At 35.5% G+C, this 12,248-nt stretch overlaps 1 protein-coding gene across 1 annotated transcript in view; it reads right to left on the reverse strand.

Moving 5' to 3' along the window:
• Positions 1–12,248, reverse strand: part of Trhde (thyrotropin releasing hormone degrading enzyme) — a 403,812-nt gene that overhangs the window by 105,592 nt on the left and 285,972 nt on the right. Inside the window, exon 7 of the mRNA XM_032912469.1 lies at positions 7,401–7,466. Within this exon, the coding sequence (XP_032768360.1) occupies positions 7,401–7,466 (66 nt within the window). The remainder of the gene's footprint in view (positions 1–7,400; positions 7,467–12,248) is intronic.

Here is a 12,248-nt window from a genome sequence, read left to right on the forward strand (position 1 = left end):
GATACCCCAACACACCAGAAAAGCAAGATTTAGATTTAAAATCGCATCTCATGATGATGATAGAGGACTTTAAGAATGACATAAATAGCTTCCTTAAATACAAGAGAACACAAGTAAACAAGTAGAAGCCTTTAAAAAGGAAACACAGAAATCCCTTAAAGAATTGCAGGAAAATGCAACCAAACAGGTGAAGGAATTGAACAAAACCATCCAGGATCTAAATATGGAAATAGAAACAATAAAGAAATCAAAAAGAGAGACAACCTTGGAGATAGAGAACCTAGAAAAGAGATCAGAACTCATAGACACAAGTATCACCAACAGAATAAAAGAGATTGAAGAGAGAATCTCAGTAGCAGAAGATACCATAAAAAACACTAACACAATAGTCAAAGAAAATACAAAAAGCAAAAATCTCCAAGCCCAAAACATCCAGGAAATCCACTACACAATGAAAAGACCAAATGTATGAATAATAGGTATAGAAAAGAGCAAAGATTCCCAACTTCATGGCCAGTAGATATTTTCAACAAAATTATAGAAGAAAACTTCCCTAACCTAAAGAAAGAAGTGGCAAAAAACATACAAGAAGCCTACAGAACTCCAAATAGATTGAACCAGAAAAGAAATTCCTCCCATCACATAGTAGTCAAAACACCAAACTAAGAAAATGGTCCCAAGAAACAATGGGGTAACCATTCTAATATCGAATAAAATCGACGTTCAACCAAAAGTTATCAAAAAAGATAAGGAAGGACACTTCGTATTCATCAAAGGAAAAATCCACCAAGACAAGCTCTCAATCATTAATATCTATGCTCTAAATTCAAGGGCACCTACATACATAAAACAAACCTTACTAAAGCTCAAAGCACATATTGCACATCACACAATAATAGTGAGAAACTTCAACACCCCACTCTCATCAATGGACAGATCAAGGAAACAGAAACTAAAAAAAGACATGGAGAAACTAACAGAAGTTATGAACCAAATGGATTTAAAAGATACCCAGAGAACATTTCATCTTAAAACAAAAGAATATATACCTTCTTCTCAGCACCTCATGGGACCTTCTGCAAAATTGACCATATAAATCGGTCACAAAAGAGGCCTCAATAGGTACAAGATTGATATAATCCCATGCATCCTATCAGATTACCAAAGACTTAGGCTGGTCTTCAATTACAAAAAAAAAAAAAAAAAAAAAAAACCAGAAAACCCACATACACATGGAAGCTGAGCAATGGTCTACACAATGATAACTTGTCAATAAAGAAATAAAGAAATTAAAGACTTTTTAGAATTTCATGAAAATGAAGACACAACATACCCAAACTTATGGGACACCATGAAAGCAGTGTAAAGAGGAAAACACATGGATCTGAGTGCCTCCAAAAAGAAACTGGAAAGAGCATACACTAGCAGCTTGACAGCACACCTGAAAGGTTGAGAACAAAAATAAGCAAATACACCCAAGAGGAGTAGATGGCGTGAAATAATCAAACTCAGAGCTGAAATCAAACAATTAGAAAAAAGAAAAAAAAACTATACAAAGAAGCAACAAAACCAGGAGCTGGTTCTTTAAGAAAATCAACAAGATAAATCCTTAGCCAGACTAACCAGAGGATATAGAGTCAGTATCCAAATTAACAAAATCAGAAGTGAAAAGGGAAACATAACAACAGAAACTGATGAAATTCAAAAAATTATCAGATCCTACTACAAAAGCTATACTCAACAAAAGTGGAAAACATTGAGGAAACAGACAATTCTCTAGACAGATACCAAGTACCAAAATTAAATCAGGATCAGATAAACAATCTAAATAGCCCCAAAACACCTAAAGAAATAAAAGCAATCATGAAAAGTCTCCCAACTAAAGAAATCCCAGGACCAGATGAGTTTAGGGCAGAATTCTATCAGACCTTCAAAGAAGATATGATACCAATACTTTGCAAAATATCACACAAAGTGAAAACAGAAGGAATACTACCCAATTCATTCTTTAAAGGCACAATTATGCTTATACCTAAATCACACAATGACACTACAAAGAAAAAGAACTTCAGACCGATTTCCCTCATGAATATCGATGCCAAAATACTCAATAAAATTCTTACAAACTGAATCCAAGAACACGACAAAACAATCATTAACCATGATCAAGTAGGTTTCATTCATTGCATGGATGGCTCAAGATATGGAAATCCATCAGTATAATCCACTATATAAACAAACTCAAAGAAAAAACTACATGATCATCTCATTAGATGCTGGAAATCATTTGACAAAATTCAACACCCCTTCATGTTAAAATTATGGACATATCAGGAATTCAAGGCTCATCCCTAAATATAGTAAAAGCAATATACAGCAAACCTGTAGCCAGCATTTACCTAAATGGAGAGAAACTTCAAGCAATCCCAATAAAATCAGGGACTAGACAAGGCTACCTGTTCGGTCCCTACCTATAAAATACAATACGTGAAGTTCTAGCCAGAGAAATTAGACAACAAAAAGAGGTCAAAGGGATACAAATTGAAAAGGAAAAAAGTCAAAATGTCACTATTTGCAGATGATATGATTGATATTTAAGTGACCCCAAAAATTCCACCAGAGAACTCCTAAACCTGATAAACAACTTCAGCAAAGTGCCTAGATTTAAAATTAACGAATCAGTAGCCTTCCCCTACTTCAAGAATAAACAGGCTGGGAAAGAAATTCATGAAATGACACCTTTCACAATAGTCCCAAATAATATAAAATACATTATTGTGACTCTAACCAAGCAAATGAAAGATCTCTATGCCAGAAATTCAAGTCTCTGAAGAAAGAGATTGAAGATCTCACAAGTTAGATCCTAGGCTCATGAATTGGCAACATTAATATAGGAAAAAAGGGCCATCTTGCAGAATGCAATCTATAGATTCAGTGCAATCCCCATCAAAATTCCAACTCAATTCTTCATAGAGTTAGAAAGAGCAATTTGCAAATTCATTTGGAATAACAAAAAGCCAAAGATACCAAAAACTATTCTCAACAATAAAAGAACTTTTGGGGGAATCCCTAACCTTAAGCTTTTGAGCAATGATGATCAAAACTGCATGGTGTTGATAGAGACAGGCATGTAGCTCGATGGAATACATTTGGAGACCCAGAAATGAACCCACACATCTATGGTCACTTGATCTTTGACAAAGTAGCTAAAACCATCCAATGGAAAAATGGCAGCATTTTCAACAAATGGTTCTGGTTCAACTGGCGGTCAGCATGTAGTAGAATGCAAATCTACCCATTCTTATCTCCTTGTACAATGTTCAAGTCCAAGTGGATCAAATACCTCCATATAAAACCAGATACACTGAAACTAAATAAAAGAGAAAGTGGGGCTGGCTCTGGATGACCTCAGGGGATAACATTTGAAATGCAAGTAAATATTCAATTAAAATAAAAATTCTTTAAAATGTCTAAATTCTGCTGTCAGAACAGCTCCCCTTGTTAAGGAGTAAGTCCCTCCCTTGAGTGAATCCCTTTAAACACTCAAGGAAGGGATGGTTAAGTCTCCACCCAGTCAATCTCCAGGATACCTTCCTGTCATCACAACTTTAAACAGAGTCCATTCCACACTTAAGGATTACCATTAGAGACTCTGACTTTAAAGAGTGTAACACATGCTATGAAAAGCATCAACATTTTTTTCAAAAGGTTCTTAACAAATACCGTGGAAGACAACCACGCATTAATCAGAAAAGTATTAAATATCTAGATCCCTGCGGTAAAATAGATATGTAGCTTCATCCCCAACACAACACAACTTGGTTTTCATACCAGAAAACTAAGGCACATCATTACAAGAGCTGCAGTAGTCCCTCATCTGGTTCGATGGATCTGCATCGTCACGTGCATTAGCTGGTACCCAGTCTAATAGTCAGAAGGCTACCCGGAAGTTCAAGAACAGAATTCAAGTCCTCACTTTTGTGCAAACAGTTTAAACTTTGTTGCCGTCAAAGTAAAACAGCCGTGCCCAATTAAAAATATCAAATACCAGTTGCCTAAGTAATCAACTGCCCCTAAATAAGTCCTATTTTTAGAAACTCTGAAAGATGGAAAGTTTAGTTTTGCATTTTATGGTTGTAGCCTACAGGCCAAGAGCAAATCCGTGGCTTGTAGAAGGCTCAGCGTTAATTAGAAAGAGAAATGAGAATTATTTCTCCCTACTTAAACTATTGACTCAAGCTTCCTACAAAATTTGCCTGCTATCATTTTGTGTAATGGATTATATATAACAGCAGATATGTAGAGCTTGCAAAAATATAGTCACTGCTGTGCCTCGAAATATATTATTTATGAGTGGTATGTATAATCAACAACAGAGAAGTTTAAACTCAGTTCATTGTGCAAGTTCCACTTTCAATTTACACATAAAATTTAAAACTGACGTATTAGCAAAATCTTGAACTAATTTTAATTTGTGAATATAATTTATTTACGAGAGGTCTAAGGTAATTTTCTTTAAAGAACATGAAAATGGGAAGCAATTAAACATGAAGCTGTGCTCAGAAATAATAAGATATAGAAAAATCAAGAATTACCTTGAAATTAGACGTTATTACCCAATCGTGAATTTCCCCTTGGTTTCTTATAACTTATCTCTGGGTTATATAACAAATAGGAACAATAGAAGTTTCTCGAGTCCCTGACTTCTGAAAGATATATAAATCCCTGTGTGATATATAAAATATTGTTGAATCACTAGTCAAATATTTTCTGGAAAATGAATGTATAAATGGACCTCGAACCCTACAAGATAAATTAATCCACAGTGCATTGGAAAATAATGTTTGCCTGGTTTCTAAGCATAGCTTAGGATAGCCCATACAGGTCCAGAAGGTATCAGTTGAATGCACATTTCGTTAGCCATAAATAAAGAAGCAGCTGCCTTCACACTGTTTTAAGTACAAGAGGAGAGTGTCATTCAAGCATGCAAGGTGGGGGGGAGGATAAAGTAAGGAGAGTGAAGGAGGAATTTAGGAAAGAAGGAAGACTAATATATGAGAGCACACCTCATTTGCAGTTTGGGTTTTCTGGAGCCAGCAAATATAGCCCTAGTATGTTTGCAAAAAAAAAAAAAAAAGTAACAACTTTCCTACTTTCATTTGACAACACAGAAATGCTCATGGTTAATGTAAAAACAATTAATAGATTAATAGATTTTCCTCAGAGGTAAATGCTGACATCCCAGAGTAGCCCTTTCAACAACATTATAAAGTAAGGCTCCCCAGAGCCTTGTGAATGGCAGCCTTATTAATATGAACTCTCCAGCCACTCGGCCCCATGACATGAAGTGTCTGTTCAGGAGGTCATTTCCAAAATGTACTCCATACATCCTCATGTACGAGCGATGATAATTTATCACCCAGACAGAAGGATCTCCTGTAAACTAATCCAAACTGCTGATGATACACTAAATCAGTCTGAGTGATAACTAGAAGGGAAGCAGCCAGCCAAGTACTGAAGGAGACAGATCCACATGATCAATGAGACGTCACGAGGCAGACGAAATGCAGTGTTGACAAACACGGTCCCTCGGCTGAGAATTAACCAAATCCAGTATTGGAACATAAAATCCCACATTAACATCGGGTGAAAGTTTACTTTAATGGATTTTTTTTTAAAAAGCAATTTTAGATAAAACTAAGGAGGCTGAGTCAGTGGGACAGGATATGAAATAGATTCAAAATAGTATATTTTACATTCCATAGAAAATACGACAGGACGGGGAAAAATTCTGCTAGAATATTGTGTCGAAATAACTTAAGTATAGTCACTCAATCTGACGAGCAAATGTATGTAAGAGACAAACGCTAAAAAAAATTTACAGGGAAAATGATTTCATATCAGCTTGCCACCAGGAAATCAAGTTCAATTTATGTTGCCCTTATGAAGACTTAAATATTTTTCTGAAACTGTCATGTTATAATTACGGTATGGGAAAACAAAGCAGTAGGGATAGGAAAGGGCATTCCTCCAGATAGTTGATATTCATGGAGGCTACTTCTTGAAGAGAAGCCAAAAAAAAAAAAAAAAGTATCTCAGCTATGTGCTCAGAATGGAGCCTTCATCGCTCAGCAAATACGTTGAATGGACTCAGATATTCTAAGGGCATCTACAACGAAAAGTCTTGATTAAAGTAAAATTCCAATGCCTGATAAAACTAATCTGCAAAAGTAGTTTATAGGGAAAAGTTATTCTTCAACAAATTGGTGCGCTCTTTTTAACCTTTTAGCATTCAATATATAGTTTGTCATATCAAATTTAATTCTTGTCTTTGTATTTTATCTTTCAGCTTATATTGCATAAAGATGAAAGCATACTACAAAAATATGACCTGATCCCAGTTGTAGTTTATTTAAATTTCAAAATGAAAAGCTTACTAAGAACAGATAAGATTGATTGCTCTCTCTGCCTTAGCATAATTGTATTTCAGGTGAACATCAATTTACTTTAAAGGACACTTCTAAGTAGCAGAATGCATCATAAATAATTCATCAATCACACTGACTGGGAGTGTGATTTACTCCAGCAGATTCAACAGACGCAAAGTTCCAGTTTTCTATAATTACATATGTCCTTAATTTTTAATAATTTGGTTTTTGACAAATTCATTCTTAAGTTTCTTACTTGATAGCCTAGATGAATTAAATATAACTGTCTTAGATTTTTCCCATTTTATTAAAGATAGATCATTTTCTCATACAATATATCCTGATTTCAGTTTTCCCTCAAAACTCCTCCAGTCTCTTCCCCACTTTCCCTCCTGCCTAGGTCAAGAATCCACTCTTTGTCTATCATTAGGAAAGAACAGGTTTCTAAGAAATAACAACAAAAACAAAAACCACAGTATTGTCTCCTTTCTCTTGAAATGATTCACTTACTTTCAAATAAATGTATTTCCTTCTCATTGTAAAAAATAGCAACTGTGCAGGAAATCAACAACATAAATAGTACAAAACTGAAAAGCAGGCCCCAAATATTCTCAATTATATAATTTTAGTAAAACTAACAATTTATTTTTATATTAGTTAAACTTGTCAATAACAGTAAATAATAGTAAGTTTTCTGAAGCTCTTACGTAAAATTTTCAGGATCTGACATGTGTAAAAATCAGTTCAGTTTGTAAATACCAATTAAACAACTCTAAATTATATACTGGTTTGAGTTTCAGATAGTACACTGAATATTCCATGACATCTTCTTTTATCATACTGAAGGACAGAACCTGCCTTACACATCTCAAATTTCTCCATCAGAGCAGCAATTTCCCAAAGAGTGAAATATCCTTAACATAAATGTAATGGCAAGGAAAGGGTAGAGGACATAGAAAACATGTTACTTACTTGCAATCCCCTCTGAAAAACTGAATGGCCCATAAAATTAGCCAGCATTCTTATTAAAGCAGCACCCTGTGGGGAAAGTTTTGAAAAGAATGTCAACAAGTGTGATTCTAAAGGGCCACTTGTCAATCAAGAAGAGCTCACTTCATGCACACTATTCTATTTTGAAAACATTCAAGGAGAAAACCATGAAAAGTTATCTCACTTAGGGGATGAAAATTTCAGGCTTTGGGCATGTAACTATTTTGTAACTCCAAGAAGAAAATACCTCAAACAGATTATCACAGGGAGCAGCTTGTAATTATAAGTAACTGTTACTTCCGTGAACATTGTATATGACAAAGTTAATTAAGCACAGCCCTTTTACTCAGAAGCCCCTGACCTGGTGACTAAGCACACCTGGGTTAAGAAACATTTGTATCAAACCAAAATTTGAGGGTAAGAGAGTTGCTTACTGAACTCTTAACTCAGGTGGGAATACTTTATGGCAGAACTGAGGAAGGGAGTGTGAAGGAGTCAGGTTTTCTGTGTTCAAACTGTGTCTCTCTCATATTTTTAACATTTTTACTTGGAAAAATGATTAGCAATGCCTCCTCTTATTTGCTTCTCCTGCAACATAAAATTACTAACAGTCATTTGGGTGAGAATTTTTAAGCTTAAATAATTTGTGTGTGTGTGTGTGTGAATATTTATGTGAATATATACTCTGTATATGTTATATTATAGAATATATATTATGTTCAGAATATATAGTATATATAAACATATATTCTCATACATAGACATATATACACACTTGAACACATCCATTTATATACCTGCATATTTAAGTATGCATACATGTATAAAGGCTATATGTTAAAACTAATATATATACACATATATGTATGGTAAAAATAATATGTGTGTGCATAAAGATGTGTGTGCATAAAGCAGATACAAAGAGCTCTGTAAGATAGTTTGAGCCATCAATGTTATTTCATGTTGTCTCATTTTTTATGTCATATCTATTTATTTTTGAAACTGAATGTACTTAGATGCACTGATATGTAAGCAAGCATATGGGGTTTAATAGATGTTGTGATAAATGGAGTAATATACTAACTTGGAGTTGTGAGTTATCATTAGAAGAGAATATAGCATATTATCAGTACAAAATGTACAGAAGTGATCAATTCGAAGCAATTAAAGCAATGAGTAAGTCAGGATGATCACAAAGCTGTAAGCAAACTACAAATTAGTCTTCTAGGAGTCACAAGTTCATACTGAGTTGCTCAAGGATTAGCAGGCAGTTAATGTTTAAATATAAATGACAGTCCAGTTTTAGTGGAAATTCCTTTGCAGCTGGGTATCGCCCTCCATCACCCTTACGAACGCACATGCTGCCGTAAATCCTTTCTCCAAAGTGTGTCTTTTAATTTCTATGATTTCACAGTAACTGCATATGCTGATAAGATTCAGTATGATCCCAGAACACATACACCCAGGGTATCCTTTTCCTAAAAAGATCCCTGAGACACTCATCCAACCTGTGCCTAGTCAGTCCAGTGACACAAATGTTATCTTCCACTGTTTGACAATAAAACTGTTCACTGTGATTTTGAAACTTTGATGCAATGCAATATTCTCACTCCATTAGTCAATCACCCTTAAAGCACTGTCTTTAAAAGAAATCTCTATCCACACCCCTCCAAGAACTTCTTCCTCAAATGAGAATATTATTGTCATCTCAACAAATAATGAGCTGACAAACTACAAAATTTTATGGCCCTCCAGATATTTTCCCTTTCACATCTTGTAATCATATATATAATTTTTATTTCTTGCTCTTTGTCTCCTGCACACTTGTATAAGTCCATAAAACATAAGCATTTATGATTCAATCTAGGGAGTTGGTAAGGATTCCCTTTAGAATGCACGAGCTCTGCTCCCTGAATTTCTTTGACAAGCTCTCCTCCTATGTATTTTCCAATCTAGTCTACCAACCCTGAGGGTAAAATCTGTCAGTTCTTCAACCACACTAACCCTTGCCACCTGGGGAGTGAGAGACTCTCAGGCAGTCAGATCCAACTTCCCTTCAGAGCAGAAGAGCCATCTTCAGATGATTTAACTGACTCCCTCCAGGTAATGATGACTCGGTCCCCTGTCAGACTATAAAAACTATCGGTTCAGCATGAACTAATGACAAAAGAGTACTTCGTAATCATAAAGAATAGACCTGTTTTTCCTGTCTGGGTTAGAGCAGGGTGCTTGGAAATAAAACATAGAAATATAGTCAATATTCAGAAGTCAATAACACTGAACTCTTCATTAGTGTTATATTCTATAACTCAATTACATTTCAGAAAATATGTGGCTTGAATATTTTGATGTTGCTTGGAGCAATCTACACTCTTCGATACTTAACTGACCTTGTTGGATGCTAATTTTAATACTTATGTTATAGAAGTCTGTAAGCAGGTTACACGGTAGGCTGACCAACTGATGTTTAGTCAGTGGGTTCCATACCTACTATGCACAGCAAAAACAAAGGCCACACCTTACAGCACAGCTAAATCATCAAACATATTTTTTTTGTTTTAAACAAAGTACTGAGAAACATTTCTCTGAATCTTCAAAATATTTACCCGTCATGCCACCCTCAATTATAAAGTGGCAAATTATATTCATTCACTCACGATTGAAATTTTCAGCCTCAAGAAAACAAATTGGACATGTAAGCACCTTGAGAAGCTTTATGGAAAGGAAAAGGCATCATGAGTATATAAAACAGGTGCCAGGAGAAATACTGTGGTAACTGACAGAATTGTTTAGAATATGATAAACAATGTTACGAAAGGGAGCTTGGAAACTCTATCATTTAGTAGGTTTTTTTGTTTTATCTCCTATTTATTTGGTTTATTTTGTAATAATCTGACTACCTAATAATTTCAAAGACCATAAATGTGACCAGAGAAAAGACTTCCTCTCTTCGGATTTGGCACAACCCCATGCTGTAGGCTACCTTAGTTCAATAATGGTTGACAAAGACAGAAACCATCTACACACATAGCAGTCTGTGTTCTTACATACTAGCTATTTGACAAGGATATAGCCTTCATTCTTTCATTGGTATGTTTTCACAACACATAATGACTTTGTAAGAAAAGATAAGCTGCCAAACTCAATTATTTCCTTAGCAGATGTTTAGTAAGTCGGTAGTATGTTCTGTTGGATATAATCCCACAGAATACGAATGGGGATTAGTATATCTCATGCCTGGAGGGGTGAAAGTCTAAAGAGTGACATTTGTGTTCTACCTGGAAAGGTGCACATACCCATAACCTGAATGATATGAGCATAGTCAGGCAGATGAGGGGTGAGAAGCCAGAAGAATGGAAGATCATACAGATTGGAAGTCATGCTAATTGGGGGAAAGTAATTTTGAAGCTGGGTTTAGAGCTTGGAGTTGCAGAGCTCAAGTCTTTGGAAGGGGGGGTTGAAGTGTGTTAGCCCAGGGAGGGCAAGATAACCTGAAACAAAAAAGAGGAAGGAGTAGCAATAAGATGGTTTAACAAAAGTGGTAAGGTGAGTTTGAATTTTAGTCTAAGAAGGAGACAACATGCATAAGTATACACGTTAGAAAAATGTAGTTAAACTAGCAAAACTGCTTGGAAAATGTGAAGTTTTAAAGAAATAGGTCACAAACCGGAAGACAAAGGAGTAAGTGTAACAAAGATGTGGTTACTAGAGAGGGTGTGGCTGAAATAACTAAGAACGCTGGAGAAATGTGGTTCTGTCTCGGTGAGAGCAGCAGAAAACAGAAAATGTAATCTCTAGGGCTTTCTACAATCTGTATGATCTTCTCTGCAGTGCTCAGTAGAAGCACTCAAGAAGTATGTAAGGTAAAGTCAAATTAAGAACATAGGGCAGTGCCTGTGCAGGACAAAGAGCTGGGGTAGCCTGGGTATTTGCAGAGTCATAGACGACATGGTTGATACTTGTGCTCCCAAGTTCATTCAAGAAAAGCCATATCTAACAAAGGAATGTAGTCAGTTGTAATGAAGAAAGAACTATGTAAATAGCCTCTCTCTCTCTCTCTCTCTCTCTCTCTCTCTCTCTCTCTCTCTCTCTCATGCTCTATGTTTTTCCAAGAATGAATGATTCAGTAGCCATACTAACCGAAGACATGTGGATCAAGGGACAAGCATTAGAACAAACTTACAGGAAAAAAAGAAGAGGAAAATCTGTTAGTTTGAGAAAGATGTGCATAACTTTTCTAAGGCAAAACTGAACAGGATCAAAAGGGAGGAAGAGGTCACTAAAACATTTTAGAAGCAGAAGCATGGATGGAAATGGACTGAAGGAAACAGACTGTGTCTCACCAAAGTACACTCGCCACCCAAACACTTGGAACACAAGTGGTTCTCAGATAAGCAAAGGTCTGACTGCCTTCAACAATGCAAAGGCTGTCTTTCGATTATGTGATCCTGAGAGTACAACTACATTCAAAACAACTGCAGTGAGTAGGAAGGGGTAAAACACGTGGACCTGTAGGAAAGTCCTGTATTAGTAGAAATCACTTAAAATTTATGATACACTAAAGAACTATGGAGCAATATGGGAGCATTATAACAAAGAAGATATCATTATTTCTCATCAAAAGTTTGAGGCTTAAAAGGTTGAATAACTTGCTGAAATTGATCTAAAATGAGTAAAAGAGCCATGATTAGAGCCCCACTTGGAGTGAACTCCAAATTATTTAACTGATATAGGTTACTGTCTTATGATTCGCAATCAAGGTAGAACCTAGACACTTTAAAAAAATTGTTGTACAAAATAAGAACCTGGAAGAAAAAAAACAGTTAGAAT

Source organism: Rattus rattus, chromosome 1, assembly GCF_011064425.1.
Source record: "Rattus rattus isolate New Zealand chromosome 1, Rrattus_CSIRO_v1, whole genome shotgun sequence".
NCBI lineage: Eukaryota > Metazoa > Chordata > Mammalia > Rodentia > Muridae > Rattus > Rattus rattus.